Source organism: Ictalurus furcatus, chromosome 6 (assembly GCF_023375685.1).
Source record: "Ictalurus furcatus strain D&B chromosome 6, Billie_1.0, whole genome shotgun sequence".
In the NCBI taxonomy this organism is placed as follows: domain Eukaryota; kingdom Metazoa; phylum Chordata; class Actinopteri; order Siluriformes; family Ictaluridae; genus Ictalurus; species Ictalurus furcatus.
Window position 1 is genome coordinate 27286308 of NC_071260.1, and position 22342 is coordinate 27308649.

The window sequence follows — 22342 nt, forward strand, 5'->3', positions numbered from 1 at the left end:
ACAATGTAAAACCAGAGAACAAGGAGTCATATTACGTATAGTGTTTCCCATACATAGGCTCTACTTGGGTGGCCTGTCCAGGTAGATTAAGATCCGCCCAGGTAGATAAAATCCGAATTCCAATTTTTCTTTTCAATCAACACGCGCAGTTGTCAGTTCATAATGAACACAAACCAGACGATTTTCAAAGAGATGTCCTCCCTTTGTCCTAGTAATGTCTTTGTATTGATGGCAGGGTTGTACAGCTCTGATCACTCTAATTGCTAAACTCTGCTGTGACAATCATGGAGCAGACACTTTGTTTATAATTGTAGCGTCCATTGTCCAACTAAGTATTGATAACATGCTTATCAATAAGCATACCCCTAGAGACAGGCGTTGGAAAAAGTTTTTTTTTTCCAAGCCAAGGAAAATTAAATGTTCCAGCAACAATGCTGTGCAAATAGGCACATTTGAAAAAAAAAATTATTCCATAATGTAAATATTTTGAAAGTTATTTATTTTGATATGTTCAGCAAAAATCAGAGACTCTGTTTCATTCTTTAATATATTTTGAAGATGGAAAATGTATTTTAATATGTATTTATGTATCTATTATTTATTTCTTAATAGTTATTTATGTGGATATATAGATTCTTATTTATTTTGAGTGGTTTGCAATAAATAGTTTATTCATAAATCTTTGTTTGATTAGTTTATTACTAAGCCCACAACGTCACATGCCGAACCAACCACCACCACCACAAATAAATTATAAATCAATCTGTAAAAGTAAATTAGAAGTAAAGTAAAATTAAAGTAAAAGTAAATCAACGTGTGTTGACACATACAGTATGTGTGTTTTCATTTTATGAAGGATAAATGTGGCAGTTAAGGCAGGATGTTGACTTGTCTACATGAGGTACTGTTTACTTAATCTTTCACTTGCCCTGAGTTCTAGTAATGTTTCATTTAAAAGATTCATTTGTGAATTTGTTTATGGTGATTTTATTTAAACAGTTAAAGGTTAGCTCAAGAAACATTAACTCTGGGTAACATTATTTTAACTGCAGCAAAACACAAAGCATCTGATATCACTGTATTGCTGGTATTTCAAAGAATTTGCCTCACGTACAATATTAATAGTGCATATACGTTTATATGTATATACAATTTTCCATCAGCTCAGATATAAAATAATGCGAGTTACTGTCACTTTTCTCAGGTGGACCTGAATGTCTCCTTGGAGATGCATTTGTTTACGATTGAATCTTTCCTTTTCCAAAATGGCGGACGCGTTGACGCATTGCCCTAGCTAGCAACAGCGACAGAAACGCTCTATGCGTCATATCCGCCTGCGACGCGCTTAAAGTTGAAGTTGAAAACTTCACCAATACAGGAAGGCTTAGCAAACGAACAAACAACCTAGAAGAGAGCTTTAACGCGTCGTTTATAAGTTATTTTAGAAAATTCCCGTCCTGATGTATTGACAAGAAACAGGTTGCGAATCGAGTTATTTTGTTAATTAATTTCACCGTTATTTGCGAGCTTCAATTACAAAATAAATAATCTGGCTAAGCTAGTTGGAGGAAGCAGCTCTGTGTTTATAAAAGCATTGCTAAACACTATACAGATCACGTATAATCTTTATTATTCTTTTTAAACAGCAACCCACCGGGCTAATTTTAGCTTAATTTCGATGTGTTATTAATATTACTGGGGCTTTACATGACACCAGGCTTGATGCATGGAGAAGTCTGCTCACTATCTGAAGACAGGGAATATTTTTAGTTGACTTCATTATTGCAGACATGTCGAGCAGTCTAACGCCGGAACAGCAGAGGAAAATCGAGGAGAACAGGCAGAGAGCGTTGGCGAGAAGAGCTGAGAGACTTGCACAAGCTGTGACTGCACCACACAAGCCGTGTCAAACCCAATCACATCCTGCAGCAGGAAGAAATGCAAAGTACACGACGAGCTTTCCTCCAAAACCTGCAGCAAGCAGTGCAGCCCACAGTGTGAGACAGGTAGGAAACTAACAGCCTGCATGGGGCATTGTTATTGAAATAATGTTCCTAAGACAACAGGTTCCCAGTGTTGTCAACTCTTTTTTTCAGGGGAAAGTGGCTAATTCATGCTCACAAAAGTCACTAGAAGTCACCTGATGATGTCAGGCTCATTTGCATATGTATTGAATCAGTGTGATCATTTGCATATTCATAAAAGCGTCGTGATCATTTGCATATTCATCGAATCGCCATGATAATTTGCATATTCATCGAATCGCCATGATAATTCGCATATTCGTCAAATCGTCATGATCATTTGCATGTCAAAATGTGTTAGGTGGCAAAGGTAGATCTTTCTTTCTATAACATGTATCATAGCAAGAAGTCGTCTTTGGTCGTGTCACCACAAACTGATTATTTACATAAATGTAGACAAAACAAAGCCGTGGTGGTAAGTATTAGGGAAATAGACACGAAGAAACACTTACAGATGGAATAACTTCATTTAATTACTTGTAAATATGTCGAAGAAGAGAGTTTAAAACGCATGATTGGTTGCTGGGAATGATGGAGATCAGCGATCAGTTGTTGGAGAAAATCGGCATCGGCAAGTTCAATTCAGTCAGGCTTTACACAGTGGTGTTAAATGAAATGGCCAAAAGTATGTGGACACCTGACCATCACACGCCATGTGTTTTTACCCCAAACTCTTGCTACAAAGTTGGAAAAACACAGTTGTATTGGATGTCTTTGTACGCTTTGTCGTTATAATATCCCTTCACTGGACCTAAGAGGCATAAACATCTTCCAGCATAACAATCCCACTGACCACAAAGTGAGCTCCATGAAGACATGATTTGCCAAGGTTGGAGTGAAATAACTTGAGTAGCCTACACAGAGCCCTGACCTCAACCCCACTGAATACCTTTGGGATGAACTGGAACGCTGACTGCACCCCAGGCCTCACTAATGCTTGTGTGACTGAATGAGTAAATCCCCACAATAACATGCTAAAAGTCTAGTGGAAAGCATTCGAAGAAGAATGGAGGTTGTTTTAAAAGGGCAAAGGGTGACCAACTCTATGTCAATGCCTGTAGTTTGTGAATGGGCATACAGGGGTGTGATGGTAAGGTGTCCGTGTACTTTTGGATATATTGCATGTCAACAGAACCTGTTTTCTCAATTCGTATAACCAGCAGCTGTGTTGTGAGCTGGAGAGTGTATCGTGTGCAGGCCTGTCAGGGCCCAATCTGCTCAAAAAGATGTTGGGTTTGTCTCTATTTTTTTTTTTTATTTAAAAGAAGAGTATAGTCAATAAAGATGTTTTAAAAACTCTCCAAATCTAGTGACAATGTTGGCAACGCTACAGGTTCCCAACCGTTGTCCTGTCTTGCACATTTGACTGTTTTCCCTGATCGGACACGCCTGGTATACAAGCTAAGTTAAAGTGGGGGTGTTGGAGCAGGAGAAACACTAAAATGTGCAGGTCTAGGTTTGCGAACCTGTGCTATAATAGCACTCCTGTTGTGTTTTATTCCTTACTTAAATCAAACTTTAATCTAAAAGGCCATGACCATTGTTAACATTTAATAAGGTCATCAATGATGATGATGATGATTTATATACTAAAGTGTATCCAATTTGTTCCTGTGTTCCAGACTCAGCTCATAGATCCACTTCCCATCCCTAAAAGGACGGAATATCAAACGTCAGCTCCGTCGTCTAGTTTCGTCCCCCCCAAGCCCAAATCTAGTGCTGTTGGATTCCCTGAACCAAAGCCAATTTCCACTGCAGATCATTTCTTTGGGCCGAGTGTGAAGACACCCACCCAGCCTTTATTCAAGAAGGGACCCAAACCTCTGGACTCTGGCTCTGCCGTTTCTGTGAAAAGGCCTGCAGTGTGCGTGAGAGGGAAGTGTGTTCCTCATTCAGAAGAACGCTTCAGAGTAGAGGTTGGCTACAACGCAGAGCTCATCACTGTGTTCAAAAACATTCCCTCCAGAAACTATGGTGAGCTCCGATCGTCCTTGCATGCAGAAAAACGTCAATAGCTGTGTTTACATGGACAACAATAATCCACTCTTAATCCGATTAAGACCATACTCTAATTAAGAAACTACCATGTAAACAGCAATTTTTACTTACCTTATTCTAATTAAGGTCATAATCGAAGTAAGCAATAATCTAATTAAGACAGGGGGAGTACTCCTGTTTTAGTCGCATTATGGACGTGTAGTAGTGACATGTAAACACCTTAATCACATTATGAACGTCGTGTGGGAGTTTTCACCGCATTTTGTGACAGGACACGATCACACACGGCAGTTTTACGTTTTACGGCGAACAAGAGAGTTCGGCTGTGTCCCAAATCGCATACTTTCCTACTATAGGCCTGTAGTGGGGAAAAATACATGTATCTCGGCTACTATATAGACGGTAACTACGCGATTTGGGACACACCCACCGCTTCAAGCAGTTGTCTATTAGCACGTACAGCATGACAAATAATTAACTGCACTTAAAGCGTTCGTAAAAAATTAAAACACCCAAAACTGTATACGGTACCATAACGAAGACGAACTGTATGTTGATACGTGAAATTCTGGAGGGACGTTGGACGGCGTGGCGCGGTGACGTAATGACGCGGGCTGTTAATCTAATTATGTTCTAAAACATGTAAAACAGGAACATGACAGGGGTATTCTAAAAGCGACTCATGTAAACACCTTAATCACATTACCTTACTTAGATTAAGGTCAATAATTAGATTATTCCTGTCCATGTAAACGTAGTCAATGACACTGTTTTCATGCTGTGCAATAAATGTAAAAAAAAAAATAAATCTATTTGACATTATATTGACAGGTTGTGATTTCCTGTTCTCTTGATTCTGATTATTATAACTCTTTAGAGAATTGTAACTTTCATTGCAGATCCTGTCACAAAGATGTGGAACTTCAACCTTGAGGATTATAAGCAACTGAGTAGGTCTTTATTGCACTCTACTAAGAAGACACTATACTTTGTTATAGTTGTATACAAGCTATATGAATAGTACATAACATCTAATTTTTCAACAATGATTACATGTCTGCAATCAGTGAAAATATCATGAATTTTGGTGTATTTTTACATCATCACATTTTAACAGGGATTGATACTTGGGGGGGGGGGTTTCCTCCGGGTACTCCGGGTACTCCGGGTACTCCGGTTTCCTCCCCCAGTCCAAAGACATGCGTTGTAGGTTTGATTTTGGCATTTCTAAATTGTCCATAGTGTGCGATTGTGCCCTGCAATGGGTTGGCACCCTGTTCGGAGTGTCCCCTGCCTTGTGCCCTGAGTTGCCTGGGATAGTCTCCAGGGTCCCCTGTGTCCATGTGTAGGATAAGCGGTATGGAAAATAGATGGATGGATGGATGGATGGTTTGGCTCCGCTTGTCCCTTTAGAGAGGGAAGCGTCATTACAAATCAATACAAAGTTTGTCTTACTGATCACCTTTATCATGATGAAACATTCTACGTTCTATCCTGATGGGTGTGGTGTCTTTCAGGATGACTCCACTCCCATACACAGGGCTTTGATGCTTTGATGAGGATGAAAATCATGTAAATCGTATTCTGTGGTCTTCACATTCACTAGATCACAACCCAGTTAAACACCTATGGGAGATTTTGGAGCAGCATTAGGCAGCACTCTCTCCACCACCATCATCAGAATAACTGAGGGTTATTTATTCTCTAATGCAGTTCCAGAGACTTGAAAAACCTATTGCAAGGCACCCTCTTGTGTTGTCCCACTACCTGACTAAGATACATATGTTGTTTTTTCCCCGTTAATCTGTCACCCATCTGTATATTTCAGATTTCCTTATCATGGTATACCAATATGTCATCCCACCTCTAGTTTCAGTCAGTTGTTTGTTGGAACGCTGTAGTATCAATAAATCATGAGAGCATTATTTTTCTGTCATGATAGCCTGAAGTGATGATGGTGAGTTTCAGTAGATATAGGATATCGCACAATAAATCTTATCTGGGTTTCCTCTTCTCTCAGTGGAGGAGGTCGGAGGTCTGCCCTCAGTGTCTTTGAAGGCTCTGGAGGGGATGGAAGGTTTGGATTTATCCGCCTCCAGCATTCGCCCCAGAGACTCTGCGTCACTGGCGGCCATGATGAAACTCTGCCAGGGCTGGCAGAAACCTGGGGCCACAGTCAAGGGCAGATGCACACTTATCTCCCGCTCTCGCCTGGAAGTGGACATCACATACCATGCAGATGTGATAGGTATCTTTAAACAGATGCCTTCAAAAAACTATGGTGAGTGATTCATTTTTGACTGGGTTGTTGAAAAGGTACCCATGCCAGTTTTTGAATTCCATCGCATACTTTGGTTTACTCTTTCCAGTTAATTTTTGCAAAGGAGCCAGATAATCTGCGAATTAAAACGAGAGATTTAATGTTAACCCAGCCAATCGACTAACTTGTTTGTTTTTTATTTGAAGACATGAAAACAAGGAAATGGAGTTTCCTACTCGAGGACTATGGCATGTTGAGTGGGTATCTGATTTATTTAAATAACTTTAGTTTAATGAATAAAAAGGACAGGAATCAGACATGTACAGAAAAAGATCATTAGTTTGCATGGACCATATAATCAAAATAATACACCAAATCCTATAAATCTAAATATTTTGGCACTTTGTTGAACAGATTGTTCAGTTTACTGTTAATAATGCTACTTATTAATGTATGTACCTTAAGACCTGTCTCAGTCCTTAATACTAATATTGTAGCTAGTCATTTATGCACCGTCATTCACAGTCCTTGACCAATTAGCTGTTACTCCTGTCTGTTATCAGTGGAGACTCTGAACAACATCTCTGATGTGGAGGTTGAACCGTTACCACGTGCTGTGCTTCAGGCCTTTTCCTCCCAGTTTGAGAAGAGCCATTCTAGAGATGCAGAAATACCTGAAGCTGATCTCTCAGGCATCGATATGACTGTCACACGCAGCCTCATGCCCTTTCAGCAGCATGGCGTCAAGTAGGTGAACACACTTCCTGCCATCTGGACTGTAGTGCTAATGCTGACGAGAGCTTTGTTTGATTGTTTTTGTCACATTAAAATGATGTGCACAAGATTATGCAAGCAAAGTTTGTGGGCTTTTGAATGGCTCAACGGTCTAAAGCAGTGGTCACCAACCCTGTACATGGAGATCTACTCTCCTGAAGACTTTAGCTCCAACCATAATGGTGCCCACCAGACCATCTACCCATTGCCTTAAGAAGTTCTTGATCAACTAAAACAGGTGTGTTTGATTTTGGTTGGAGCTGAAACCTGCAGGAAGGTAGATCTCAAGGAAGAGGGTTGATGACCACTGGTCTAAAGCTTTACCCTGTTGTTGCGAGGCTACAGGAAGGCTACAGTAAAATAACCATTCTTTACAACTATGGTGAGCAGAAAAGCATCTCAGAACATCTTGAAGCTTCAGGCAACTGGGTTTGTGTAGCAGTAATGTCTCCTTGAAATAGTCTGGCGATTCTCTTCTGACCTCGCTTATCAATAATGCCCACAGAACTGTTGCTCACTAGATATTCTTTGAAAAGATCAGATGGAAAAGATCCATGTGTCTCAGAGGAAGCGTAAGTGTGCCCTTAGAGATTGGTGGATGTTGTGAAGTAGGGCAGAAATAACCAGTTCTTGAGAAATTGAAAAGAAAAAAATTATGGAGAAAAGTATTTAGATGATCACTACCAAGCAGTGTAACTATTTAAAAACCATAAATAATCATAAGATATTCTGTGTAGTGAAGCTCTAAACGGTACAACATACAGTACATATTTATTACTTGATTAATTAATTGATGAATTAATAATTTTTTCCAGCTTTGCGGTGTCTAGGGAAGGCCGTCTGCTCCTGGCTGATGATATGGGCTTGGGGAAGACGGTGCAGGCCATCTGCATTGCAGCCTACTACAGGAAAGAGTGGCCATTGCTGATAGTTACTCCATCCTCCGTCCGCTTCACCTGGGCTGAGGTGAGTTAGAGCACAGCAGCCTAAAGAACCTTAAACTGACCTCTGAAATATGCTTTATTTTTTGGGAATTAACGATGTTTCCAGTTTAGACTTGATGTCATATTATAAGAATATGGATTTTCTCTCTGTGTTGTATGTTAGGCGCTCCGCCGCTGGTTGCCCTCAGTAGCAGCAGACAGCATTAATGTGGTGGTGACGGGTAAAGACAGTCTTCGCTCTGGTCTCATCAACATCGTCAGCTATGACCTTCTTAGCAAGATGGGAAAGCAGAATTTAGCCAGTCCTTTCGGTGTGCTTATTATGGTACGCTGCCTTGTTGTCCTGTAATAACTTGCGTTTAAATATAAAAATAGGGAGAATGTGGTTACAATGGGGCACAGTGCTTCTCTTACATTTTGTTTTAATAAGAAAAATAGAGAAGCATTGTTAACAGTTTACAATGTGGATTTTTTTTTTGTCCAAAATTTTGAGAGAACTACATTTTATTAAAAAAATAAATAAATAAATAAAAAAGGTATATTAATAGAACAAACGGAGAAATCTGCACACTGACCTCTAGCAGTTGGCACCAACACTGCCAGCTGCCTACAAAAATTTTCTTATAGCAAACATATCTTTGCCATTTAATCTCAGTCTTTGCATTTTTCAGACCTTCAAATTATATTTTGGTCCACTTGCCATGGAACTCCCATTACAGAGGATGTAAAACACTATGGGGCATACTGTTCTAGGAAAACAATCAACAGTAGGGTGGTGTGATACAGCCTGACTTGAATTGGAGTTAATGGTACCACCCTAAAGTCGATTATTTTTCAGTAACAGCATGTGCCGAAGTGTTTTATTCCTCTTACATCACAGCAGTTTGCCAATGATTACAGTTTTTTTTTTTTTTAATTATTAAATTTTATTAATTATTTTAATCCATGTATATTTATATACTAGCAGTCAAAAGTTTTGACACACTCATTCTTTATTTTTTTTTCTCCACGTTTTAGAATAATAATAAAGTCATCAAAACTCGAATGCAACTATGGGAATTATGCTGTGATAAAAAAAAAAAATCCAAAATAATTGAGTATTTTAGCATCTTCAAAGTTGACACTTTTTTTGCCTAGAATTTCCAGAAATGTGTATCTTGGTATTTTGTCAATGAGGAATCCCCCTGAGATGCTTTTTAAACAGTATTAAAGGAGTCCCCACACTTATTGGCTGTTTTTCGGAATATTTAAAAAAAAAATATTTTTTAGCTACAGCTTTATCTGTTTATAACTGTAACAAAGCGCCGGCACTGGAGACTCCTTCCGTAAATGTTACAGTAAGATCTGCTTACAGATAATTTCACCATATAAACAATTACACATTTGATTTTTAAAAATTTGTTTAAATAGAGCGTCTGCCATACAAGTACCTGAATAGGTTGTTGCTATAGAAATTCTAACATGTATTATACTAGAGCAATTGCATTAATACAAACCTGTGATCTGACTTACAGTCACTAGTGTCAGAGCTTATTATAGAAAATTAATCAACACCTTCTGACCAGTCAGAATTGAGAATTCACTGGGGATGTGGGATAAAAACAAATTAAAACAACAATGGATTTGGTCGAGTTTGCATTGTTGAACTTTGAAAGTGGCTGTGTTATGTACCAGCTACTGTGCTAACTACTACTTCATTTGTCAATCACTCTAATCTTCAGCATTCCCGGGATTTGTGACTCTGGGCTGCGTTTACATTTAACGCCTTACTGATTAATTACAGTTTGAATTCCTGTATTAAAATCGCCTGATACTGTTTGACCCGCTTTCCTTTTCTGTGTGCGTAGGATGAGTCCCACTTCCTGAAGAACATTAAAACTGCTCGCTGTAAGGCTGCTCTTCCTCTGTTAAAGGTGTGATGAATTCCTCCATTATCACCAGGAAATATGTACAGACTCATTAGTTTGATTGGACAGTGTCTATTAGTCTATTATTTACAATATTGTTTATAGTGCTTTGTGCTCAGTTAGGCTACTGAAAAGATATAATATATGTATGTGTGTGTGTGATTTATTGATTTTATATATATATATATATATATATATATATATATATATATATATATATATATATATATATATATATAATATAAAAATATAAATAATGTCTGTTTGATCTGTTGTTAAAAAAAATTCACACAAATACTCTGCTCTCGTGGATATCAAACAATTGCAAACAAAATTTAACTTTGTTAAATATAGGTGTGCAACAATTATTTTCACCCTTTTAGTCAGTACTTTGTGCTACCTCCCGCTGTCAAGATAACAGCTCTGAGTCTTGTCCTATAATGCCTGATGAGGTTGGAGAATACATGACAAGGGATCTGAGACCATACCTTGTGTTGATGTAGGTGACTTCAGATTGTAGTTTTGGAGACTTTCCGACCCCAAGACGCAACTAACTTCAGCAATTCTCCAGCTGTGATCCTTGGAGATTTTTTGGCCACTCGAACCATCCGCTTCACGGTGCATTGAGACAATATAGACACACGTCCAATTCCAGGTTGATTCATAACATTTCCAGTTGACTGGAACTTAATTATCAGTCTGATGGTGGAAATGGACATTTTCAATGCTTGTGCTATTTTCTTATAGCCACTTCCCTTTTTGTGAAACTCAACAACCTTTTGCAGCACATCAAAGCTAGTCTCTCCTTGGTCTCTCCCATTGTTATGAATGACTAAGGGAATTTGGCCCATGTGTTACCTCATATTTATACCCCTGTGAAACAGGAAGTCATGGTTGAACAATTTCCTGTTCCTAGTCACCCAGGTGTACTAGGAAATTTAAAATATCATTGGGAATATACTTCAAATATATTTTTCTCATATGAATTCATAGGGGTGGCAATAATTGTTGCACACCTATATTTAACAGATATATTTTTTTTGATAAACAATAAAGACTTTTTCACAGCTGTGAGAAAAATTTTTCACAGCCTTCTTTGCTCATATTTACCAAGGGTGCCAATATTAGTGGAGGGCACTGTACATATATATGCTTTGCTTTACTAACTTACTCCCTTGTTATTTATATTATTGGATGGCTATTGAAAATTTTGTCCCCGTCTCTTGCTGTGTGAATGCGGCAGGCCGCTAAAAGAGTGATCCTGCTGTCAGGAACTCCCGCTATGTCACGTCCGGCTGAGCTCTACACACAGATTCTGGCTGTGAGGCCGACACTCTTCCCTCGTTTCCATGATTTTGGAGTGAGATATTGTGATGCTAAACAGGTACTGTAACTGCCTCAGTGGGCTTTAATCAGCTTAAATGAGGTCACCTCACTGCTCTCTGTTAAATATTATAATGGGGTATGTTTAACATTGCTCTAATTAATTAAACACTCAATCTTCTCTCTCTTTCCATATTCACCCTCTATTCATGTTTTTGTGTGTCTCTCTCGCTCTCTCTATCTCTCTCTCTCTGTCTCTCGTCCTTCTTTTCTGTAGCTCCCCTGGGGTTGGGACTATTCTGGCTCCTCTAATTTGGCCGAGTTGAAGTTGTTGTTAGAGGAGTGTCTTATGTTGAGGCGATTAAAATCCGATGTGCTGTCACAGCTTCCTGCCAAACAGCGCAAGGTTGTCACTGTGACTACAGACGGTATAAACTCCCGTACCAAAGCCGCACTCTCCGCTGCAGCCAGAGAACTCACCAAAGGATGCCACAGTGTGAGTGGCACTCATACCAGCACCACACACACTACCACATCCATGCCAGCGCTGTGCTGAAAATGGTTCACCACGCAAATATCTGGTTGATGCGATAACTAGGAAGCTAGATTATCATGATTAAGTGTGCTTTCTATCACTTCTTAGAGATGCCAAAGTTGTAATCTTTGAATGCTAATAAAAATATTGGAAATTAAGACTACAGAACAAATCTCAGTGACATAACGAGAGATGATGATTAAAGAGATGACGATGAGGCTCCTGTCCTGTCAGTGAAATCTTTAAATGCTCGCAATCTTTAAATACACTTCTAATCTTTCACTTTTGTTGTAACCAGACTTGGAAATGCTAGTACTTCTGATTGAGATGCATACGAAAGAGAAACGCATTTCAGTCCATGTAACGTATAACTGTCAGAATTTCACCATATGAAGGTTTTCCCTGGATTTTTCCTGACACACAAATTGTAGGCCTGTAAGTGGATCAGAACTTTCTTTCTGTGTTTCTGCAGAAGAAGCAACAGAAGGAGGCTCTACTGGTTTTCTTTAACCACACAGCAGAGGCCAAGATCAGAGCTATCCTGTGAGTTTGGCCATGTGCATTTCTACTTTTAGTAATCATTTATTCAGAATCACTTGAACAGAACCTAGACTCCCTGATACACTGCACACATCGTGATACAAACCCTGAACACTGCTGTGAAATGCTGGGCTTTCACTTTTGATAATGTTTAATCATTACTTGTTTTTTATTTTTATTTTGACAGACTTACATGCCTCATATGTGTGTGTGTGTATGTATGTGTATGTGTGTGTGTGTGTGTGTGTGTGTGTATGTATATATATATATATATATATATATATATATATATATATATATATATATATATATATATATATATATATATATATATATATATATATATATAATAATTTTTTCTTCTTTTCTGCAAGGGAGTACATTTCAGACATGCTGGAGTGTGGACGAGAGAAGTTTCTGGTGTTTGCGCATCACAAACGGGTCCTGGACAGCATAAGTAAAGAGCTTACTGATAAGGTAATAAAGGAGTTGTAGATCTTCCGGCACACTTTCAGCAAACCCAAAGAAAGAATAAACTCCTAGAGGCTTAATGGGTTTTTTCAAAATTTTGGTGAAACTTGGACCTGACACTCGATTTGTACAATACACTCATCTAGTTTAAGCAATATTGCACGAGCAAGAGTGCTGTTATATCGAATATCAGCACAGCTGTGATTCGCCAGCAGGTAATCACAGCCATGCTGAAGGTCAGTACAAGAAATTCATTTTGAGTAACTGACATTTCAGACATTATATGGCCAAATATTTTCTTTATTTTTGTTCCGACAGAGAAAATAGTTCCCAAAGAAGCCGCAGCTCGCTGACGGCCCATAGTAAGTGTAGTAACGGTTTCAGTGTAACAAACTATTACTAGAATTTGAATTTTATGTGGTTAACGCAGACAAGCGGAGTGATACAAATGGTGAAATGTACCATACTAAACATCAGCACTCTTGTAACGCCGTTTGTCCAATCAAATTATTGACTTGAAACTAACTGTTGTTTGATCTAAAATATATCCTGGAATGTTTATCGGCTCTAAAGGCCTGTTGTTTTGTGCTGACAGTTTTTGTCTTCTCTTCCACACCACAGGCAATCAATCATATCCGTATTGATGGGTCTACACCCTCAGCCGATCGCCATCAGCTGTGTGAGAAGTTCCAGTTCTCTGAGCAGAGCTGTGTGGCTGTGCTCTCTATCACAGCTGCCAATATGGGCCTCACCCTGCATACTGCCGACCTTGTCGTGTTTGCAGAGCTCTTCTGGAACCCAGGGGTTAGTGTGCTTCTTTGAGGGTGTGAAGGTTTTTATTCAGCCAGGCGGTGTAGAGATTCTTGGCATTCTTGGCAGTCGTCCAACCGGCTTTGTGACTTCTACTTAATGGTGGGGAAGGCCTTCTGTTTAAACACAGTGGGAGTCATGCCTATGATATGAGATTAGTATGGTATACAGTATTAGAGATGTAAATTGGCCTGAAATTGTCAGGGTTAAACATGTCATGATGGCAGGTGGTGTAGTATTGCATACGCCCCTCTCTTGAGAGTTGGTACGGTAGTTTCAGTTTGACATAAATACTGTTAGTATGACTGTTAAGTAATGTTCCTGCCAGATGTCTGTACTAATTATGATTTTTAGTTACAGTTACACTTGTATAGTGTTTTTCTAGACACTCAAAGTGCTTTACGGGGGGGTGAACTCCTCAACCATCACTAGTGTGTAGCATCCACCTGGACCACACAACAGCTATTAGTGGAGAGGAGAGAGTGATGTAGCCAATTCAGAGATGGGGATTATTAAGGGGCCATGATCGAGAAGGGCCAATGGGGGAATTTCTCCAGGACACCAGGCTATACCCCTACTCTTGACGAGAAGTGTCCTGGGATTTTTAATGACCACAGAGAGTCAGGACCTTGGTTTAACGTCTCATCCAAAAGACGGTATTATTTTTATAGTGTAGGTTCCCAGTCACTATAATGGGGCATTAGGACTCTCACAGACCACAGGCTGAGCGCCCCCTGCTGGTCTCACTAATACCACTTCCAGCAACAAGCTTTAGTTTTCCCCAGGAGGACTCCCATCACGGTACTGGCCAGGCTCAACCCTGCTTAGCTTCAATGGGAAACCAGGTGAGAGCTGCAGGGTGATATGGCTCTGGCATAGCTCCCTGCATATGGCATATCTGGCATATGATTTGCAAAGGGACAAGAGATGTTTGTATAAATTCAAGACCTTATAAATATAAGGTTCTATCTGGGTTAGGATTGAATGCCTTATAATACTATGGTCAAGGAATTACTGATATGGGAGCATCCTCATGATGCCATGAGTGTACTCTGGTCATAATATCAAAAGGTCTGTGTAGTACACACTTATCATATTAACAAAAACAAATTGTTTTGACTTTCATTAAAACCACTTGCTGTTGGACTTAGGGTTGAGTGTGTTGTTGCGTGCCAGTGTATATATTTCCATGTTAATAATTACATTACACCACCCCATCATGCAAAACTAACCCAGTCTGAATAGACTGACATATTCTGAATAGAATATGGCCTTCTTTACTTCTAGTTGTTTTCTCAGTCCAGAAAGTGCTTCCATGTGCTGGAACATGTGCTCACGAAGTGGTTGTCTTTTTGTTTTTGTTTTCTTTCTCTAATTAAAAATTCATTTCTTAATGCATTGGACTGCATAACATGCAACATCAGTAGTAGACTAAAATATGCACCTGATTATGTAGCTGTATGTCCCATACCCAAGTATTTTTACTTTTACAGATATTAATCCAAGCAGAGGACAGAGTGCACCGTATTGGTCAGACCAGCAGTGTGGACATTCACTACCTGGTAGCCAAAGGCACAGCTGATGACTACCTATGGTAATTGAAAATACTTGGATCTGAAATACTACATCAGTCTCTTTATTGCCTTTGTGTCAATAACACTGACTATTCCATGTCTCTAGGCCAATGATCCAGGAGAAGATGAATGTTCTAGAACAGGTTGGCTTGTCCGAGTCGAATATTTCAGACAAAGCAGAGTGTGCCAGCTTCCACAGCAAGGTAGGAGAATTTTTTTTAAATTAAAAATATTTTTTTTTTTGGGGTGCAAATTTTGGACTCCGGAACCTGTAAAAATAGAAGTGCTGTAAATGTGGCAGTATTTTGATAAAACCAAAGTGCTTTGCTTCGACACAACTGTAAAAAGAATATATACAAAAATATATGCCATCAAATCCCATAAAACAGCCCCCCCCCAGGATTTAGTGATTTTTGCAATCACAGGCATTAATACAGAATCAAGGAAACTCCACAATATTTGCTTGCAATCTTTCAAAATTACAGCACATTTTCTGCAGATTTGGGCCAGTGTGATGTCATGTGATGTGTCATGTGATGTCACGTGACATCATCACAACGTGCCATGTGATGTCATGACAATGCACATTCAGCCAAAGCCCCCTTCGATTCAGGTGCGTCGAACATGAGTACAGCTAAAAGGTCTCGTTTACCAACAAACATCACTGTGAAAGACCGTGCAATTTAGTGGAATTGCAATTATGCTAATTCAAATTTTCCACAAAAAATACTCAGTAAATTGCATCGCAGATTTTGAAAAAAGCTGCAGTAAATCGAGCATTTTTGGCCTCAACAAAATACTCTGAAATCCTCTATGGACTGATAAAAGGCTACCGGGTATGACATGAGACTCATCTTCTTGGTGGCAGCTCGTGAACAGAACAGGGAACGAGAGAATAACTCTTCAGCCCCCCTTATTATATTTAAATTTTTCTCGATTATACTTTTTACACACACCTTTTCCATCTAGATGTTCTAATACCATCCTTCATCTCTCTCTGTAATTATCCAGAGTAAAATAGATCCTCAGTATCCCAATACTGTTCGCAAAGAACGATAAAAGCGAAGACTTGTTTGCTGTAAGTTGCGACCTGTGTCGGTGGAGGAAGAGATCCTGGTGTCTGAGAAATATGGTTTGCTGCGGCTGCCACTGTTTCAATACTGTACATTGGCTCATACTTCAACTAGACGGGTGGTTGGAATGGCTCACTCCAATCAATCTGCTGGTCAAGGCATGCTCTGAGAGTTCTGTGATAGCTTAACAACTGCTAACTTTCCAGAATCCCCAGTAAGTGTTTGCTATGGGTCAATCGAGTGGATAGAGCATATTATAATCTGCTTTACCTGCTCAAGTAGATCATTCTTATAGCCCTGATGCATAATCTGCTGGAATTCCAAGGCGCTGTGCATAACTCTCTTTTTGGGCTCCGAGGTGGGTGGGGAATAACAAAAAACTTAAGTATAGCTTTGAAACAGTTCCAAGAAGCGGTTTCTAGACTTGTATACAGACTGCACCTTAGAGAATAAATGTTTAATCATGCCAAATAGTGAAGCGTGGACAAGGTTTATAATCCTTGAAGCAGTATCACCAATCACTAAACTTTCTCCATTTGCTATACATAAGGTATCACAGGAATAGCAGGAACTGTGAAAAAGTTAAGATCGGGACAAATTCTAGTGGAATGCTGTAAAAAGTAAAATGCAGAGAATTTACTACAAGCCACACTATTCACTGGAGTTCACATAAAGACATCACCTCATCCAACATTAAACTACAGCAAAGGAATGATCCGCACTAAAGATTTGGATGATGTAGATAAAGATTAAATTACCTGTAAGCTCAAACCCCAAGGAGTAGTAAATGTGAAAAGGGTAATAATCAAAAGAGAGGAACGAGTTTTCAAAACTGGTACATACATCATCACTTTTAATACACCCCTTCCCCCAGAAAGAATTAGAATCGGATATTTTAGTGTCACAGTGGATTTATTTGTGCCCAACCCACTGCGATGTTTTAAATGTCAAAACTATGGACATGGGTCAAATAGTTGCAAAAATAAAAGCATCTGTTGCAAGTATGGTGAAGATCACAACCTGGAGAGCTGCCAAAAACCACCCAAATGTGGTAATTGTACAGAAGACCATTCGGCTGCATCAAAAGAATGTCCTGCATGGATTAAGGAAAAGGAAATGGAGAGAATCAGATGCACAAAGAAGATACGTTACCCCGAGGCAAGGAGAATGGTAGATGCTGTCCCTCCTTCTACACTGAATAAAACATATGGTTCCTTTGTCAAGAAATCTGTGAAGTCCCTGGAATCCTAGACAGACTTTACCTGGATGCACAAAGATAAACCTCAAAATGTTAACAGCAATAAATCTCTCCCAAGGACCAAAATAAAGGAACCCAAAGTGAATCTATTTGCAATCAATTCTCAGTCTAATCCGAACTAAACAGAAAACCAAACTTCAACTAGAAATACAAGATGATCGAGTTGTTCCGAAGTAAAAGATGAAATGGGAAAGACAAAACAAACCAAAGATGTCGAAGTGCAAGGAAAGGGATAGACTGAGTAGAAGTTCATCCCCAAAAGGACAAATCAGGGGAAATATTCCTATTTTTCCTACATGAGAATGGAAAATATTTTTATCCAATAGAACTGTCGTGGACTCGGGAAATTTTGCAGAGTTGCAACGCTTAGTTTCAGTTCTCATCCCCCTTGGTTTTTGTCTCCAGGAGACAAAACTACCAACAGAGTTTACCTTCTCTTTTAAAAGGTTTACAATTTTAAATACTTTTGGTCCTACTAATGGACAGACATTTGGTGGCACAGCCATTTTAATCAAAAACGATGTGATTCATAGTCTCATCAATGTGAACAGTAATTTACAGGTGACAGCAGTGCGTTTAACCCTACAGAGAACCATTACAGTATGTTCCATATACATACCACCAAATCTTACTGTTACACACAAGGACCTGGATGCCCTAGTAGCTCAACTTCCTTCTCCGTATATACTCATGGGAGACTTTAATAGTCACAACATTCTGTGTGGAAATACCCAATGTGACAAAGGAAAGAGGATAGAAGAATTCCTAGACAATCATGCCTTATAAATGATGCCTTATAAATGATGGATCCACTTACCTACACCCAGGGCACGGAAGATACTCGGCAAGTGACCTAAAAATTTGTGAACCTGAATTATTTTTTAGACCTTTCATGGTAAGTATGGCATGAACTTTGTGGTAACGACCACTTTCCATTAAGATTAACTCTGAAAGGAAGAGAAGAAGCTCTAAAAATACCAAGATGGCAGTTTAAAAAAGCTGACTGTTATCATTTTCAAACACTTTGCTATGAAAGCTTTAATGAAGCCCCTGAAGATTATCCAGATGTTATTAAATATTTCACCAATACACTCATCTCCATAACAAATGATGCCATTTCAAAAACATATCCAAACACAAAATACAAACTGATGCCATGGTTTGATGATAAAATGCAAGATGGCTATACAAGAATGGAAGAAGGCTGCAAGATTATTCTTCAGAAGGCCAACAAGTGAAAATCTTGTTAAGGTAGGGTACAAGCTCTGACATCAAGTACCTCAATAAAAAAGGTCTGGAATCTGATTAAAGTAAAGACTGTCCTGTCTTTACTGTTAAAACGTTTTAACTCTATTTGGATATCAGGGAATATTCTGCTCACGTAGAAAGAAGCAACAATCATTCCCATCCCAAAAGCAGGTGAAGATCATAATGACCCCAACAGCTACTGCCCAATAGCCATGACAAGTTGCTTATGCAAAACCATGGAGAGAATGGTTAATGAACCCTAATTCGATCATGCCTGGATTATGGATGTAGTGTATGGATCAGCCAGAATTTTTTTTCACAATATTTCTATTGGATTAACGTCAGGACTTTGACTTGGCCATTCCAAAACATTAATTTTATTATTCTTTAGCCATTCTTTGGTAGAATGACTTGTGTGCTTAGGGTCGTTGTCTTGCTGCATGACCCCACTTTCTCTAGAGAGTCAGTTCATGCACAGATGTCCTGACATTTTCTTTTAGATTTCGCTGGTATAATTCAGAATTAATTTTTTCATCATTGATGGCAAGCCATCATGGCTCAGATGCAGTAAAAGAGGACCAAACCATGTTTCAGGATAAGGTTCTTATGCTGGAATGCAGTGTTTCCCTTTCTCCAAACATAACGTTTCTCATTTAAAGCAAAAAGGTTTTATTTTGGTCTCATCCATCCACAATTTTTTTCCCAATAGCTTTCTGGCTTGTTCACGTGATTTTTAGCAAATGCAGACAGGCAGCAATATTCTTTTTGGAGAGCAGTGGTTTTCTCCTTGCAACCCTGCCATGCACACCATTGTTGTTCAGTGTCCACCTTGATGGAGGACTCCTCCTGAACATTAACATTAGCCAATGTGAGAGGCCTTTAGTTGCTTAGAAGTTACCCAGAGTTCCTTTGTGACCTCGCAGCCTATTACATGTCGTGCTTTTTGGAATGATCTTTGTTGGACCACTCCTGGGGAGGGTAACAATGGTCTTGAATTTCCTCAGTTTGTACGCAATCTGTCTGACTGTGGATTAGTGGAGTCCAAACTCTTTTTAGAGATAGTTTGTAAACTTTTCCTGCCTGATGAGCATCAACAACTCTTTTTCTGAGGTCTTCAGAAATCTCCTTTGTTCATGCCAGGAGACACTTCCACAAACATGTTGTGAAGATCAGACTTTGATAAATCCCTGTCCTTTAAATAAAACGGGGTGCTCACTTACACTTGATTTGTCATCCCATTGATTGAAAACACCTGACTCTAATTTCATCTTCAAATTAACTGCTAATCTTAGGGGTTCACATACTTTTGACACTCACAGATGTGTATTATTGGATCATTTTTCTCAATACATAAATGAACAAGTATAATATTTCTGTCTCATTTCTTTAACTGGTTTGTCATTGTCTACTTTTAGAAGGTCGTATTTATACGGAAAATTCTAAAAGGTTCACAAACTTTCAAGCACCATTGTAGTTGCGTTTTAATGAGCGCAGCATGGCTTATCTCACCTAGTAGCATAGGACTGAATTTTTTTTTTAGGGCTCAAAGCTCTAAGTGGCCTATCAGCAGATAGCAACTCAAAAAAACATACTAATAGATTTACACCATCAGCTGGAACCACAGTTGGTTAGGGAAACCTGAGAGAACATGCAATATATGTGCATGTCCAAGTCCTTTCAACCATCTTATTTTTGGCTACAGGAACATTTCCGAGAGAAATTGGGGATACAGTCGCTCAATCATTGGCTTTCCTGACATTAGTAGTCTATGTTCTTGACATCTAGTGTCTATGTTCTTGTCATAGTTAAAGCACCACCAGAAATATAAATCCCTGTGGTGTCTATAGCTCCCTTGCTGTGTGCAAAAATATGAGTAAAAATGACGCACATTATACAGCATAGCTGAACAACACTTGATTTGTCTCTTCTTTAGGGAAAAAAAAAAGTTGAGTTTTTGCGTGTTTTTCCATGACACTAGTAAAACGGTCAGTCCTTTTTGCCCTTTGAAGCGATTCCTACATACCATATATGGTTAACTGTGGTTGTGTCTGTGTTTAACGAGCACCTTATTGTGTACACTTGTGCGTATGATGTGCACATATGAGAAATTCAACCCTTTTTGATTGTGTGTACTAGACTTCAAAATTTTATGCACAATACAGTTTAGAACCTTTTCTTTGCAATGTTGATTAAATAATGGTCCATATCTGCTTCTTTAATTCTCAGGACCCCACACAGCAAAGAATCACAGAGATGTTCCAGAGATCATTCTCAGAGGAGGATATGGATGAGTCAGCGCTATTAGAGGCTGTGAATGACTGGGAGGACACTGAGCAGACTGACTCAGTCAGCCACCAGGAGAACCCTTTCTCAGGGAGCCCCAGCAAGAAAAGACGTATAGAAGACTAACCAAAACTGTAAAGCCCACCCATCTTCAAAGTACCATTTGGTTATCATGAATATTTGATTATCATTGGGTTTCTTTTGCCAATTTGGTTCTAAGTATATTGTACATATAGTTGTAGGAAACCCATTAATTAATAAAGCATTTATGTTTGCTCACAGATTTTTACAAAAACACTATATATTTCTACATGTATGTATGTGTGTGAAATAGAGAGATATATGTATGTATGTGTGATAGGGATGTCACGATACCAAAAATCTAGTAGTCGGTACCGATACCACCAAAAGTACATGATACTCGATACCAAAGTCGATACCATGATGTGGTTTAAAAATCAAATAAAAAAAAATGTAATTAAAAACTCTCCTGGAGGACATCCTCCTCTGGCTGATACTGGCAAAAAGAGAGAGAGAGAGAGAGAGAGAGAGAGAGAGAGAGGGGGATATTTTAGTTATTAAACACTGTCTGACAATGAGTGGAGGATACAGCGGAGGTGCACTCCTAAATGCACACACGAACATACACCCCTTATATTCTGAATGCAAGCATTACTTTAAATTCACTGGTATGGTGGCAGGCCAAAAAGATTTATTAACACCATGAATATTTGAATAATTATTAGTGACATTAGGCTACATTTAGCTGACAGGACACGGGCTGGATGGCGATGCACGGTGGCCCATTAGGAGCTAGTTTATAACCTTGCAAGGCGTTAGCGTCGTTAACAAATAACTAGCTATCGCAAACATTACATGGAGCATAACATTAGCTGGTTTCACGGCCACAATGCCAGCTGTCTCAAACCAACAATGTAGGACCCATCTTTTAGGTGCTTCGCCAAATTCCAGGTATTTCCTCGCTTTGTTTGAAATGAAAGATAACATGAGTTGCACACCGGCTTCAGAGCATCAATTATATGTTTATCATCCGCCTCGAATGCGAAGTACTTCCATATTCCATACCACATTTCCTCTCAACAAGTCGGGGCAGAGATAAACTTATGTAGTTGTTGTTTTTCTTCTTCACCACTTGTGGACCGACTAAAACACTTGCGCGTATTTGCTGCCCCCATCAGGTCTGGAAGAATTGCATCCTCGGTAACTTCATTACAAACGGTACCTACGCTACTGCAGAAAAACAAGTACATTTTAAGAAGGTTGGTACTGACTTGGTACCGAAGTATCAGTTCTCGTGAC

At 39.1% G+C, this 22342-nt stretch overlaps 1 protein-coding gene across 4 annotated transcripts; it reads left to right on the forward strand.

Annotated features, from left to right (window-relative positions):
• Positions 1-875: 875 nt before the first annotated feature.
• On the forward strand, positions 876-21305 carry smarcal1 (SWI/SNF related, matrix associated, actin dependent regulator of chromatin, subfamily a-like 1). Of its 4 annotated transcripts, none has more exons than XM_053627408.1 (18): positions 876-901; positions 1789-2006; positions 3647-3998; positions 4922-4972; positions 6043-6303; positions 6489-6539; positions 6846-7029; positions 7872-8022; positions 8164-8325; positions 9848-9913; positions 11151-11291; positions 11508-11726; positions 12238-12308; positions 12680-12782; positions 13398-13580; positions 15080-15180; positions 15267-15363; positions 20966-21305. In XM_053627408.1, exons 2-18 carry the CDS (start codon positions 1791-1793, stop codon positions 21146-21148), a joined length of 2592 nt encoding a protein of 863 aa, XP_053483383.1. In that variant the 5' UTR covers positions 876-901; positions 1789-1790; the 3' UTR covers positions 21149-21305. The 4 variants fall into 4 exon arrangements, with proteins under 4 accessions (XP_053483383.1, XP_053483382.1, XP_053483381.1 ...); XM_053627407.1 differs by lacking the exon at positions 876-901 and adding an exon at positions 1357-1479; XM_053627406.1 differs by lacking the exon at positions 876-901 and having other exon boundaries at positions 1357-2006.
• Positions 21306-22342: the final 1037 nt, after the last annotated feature.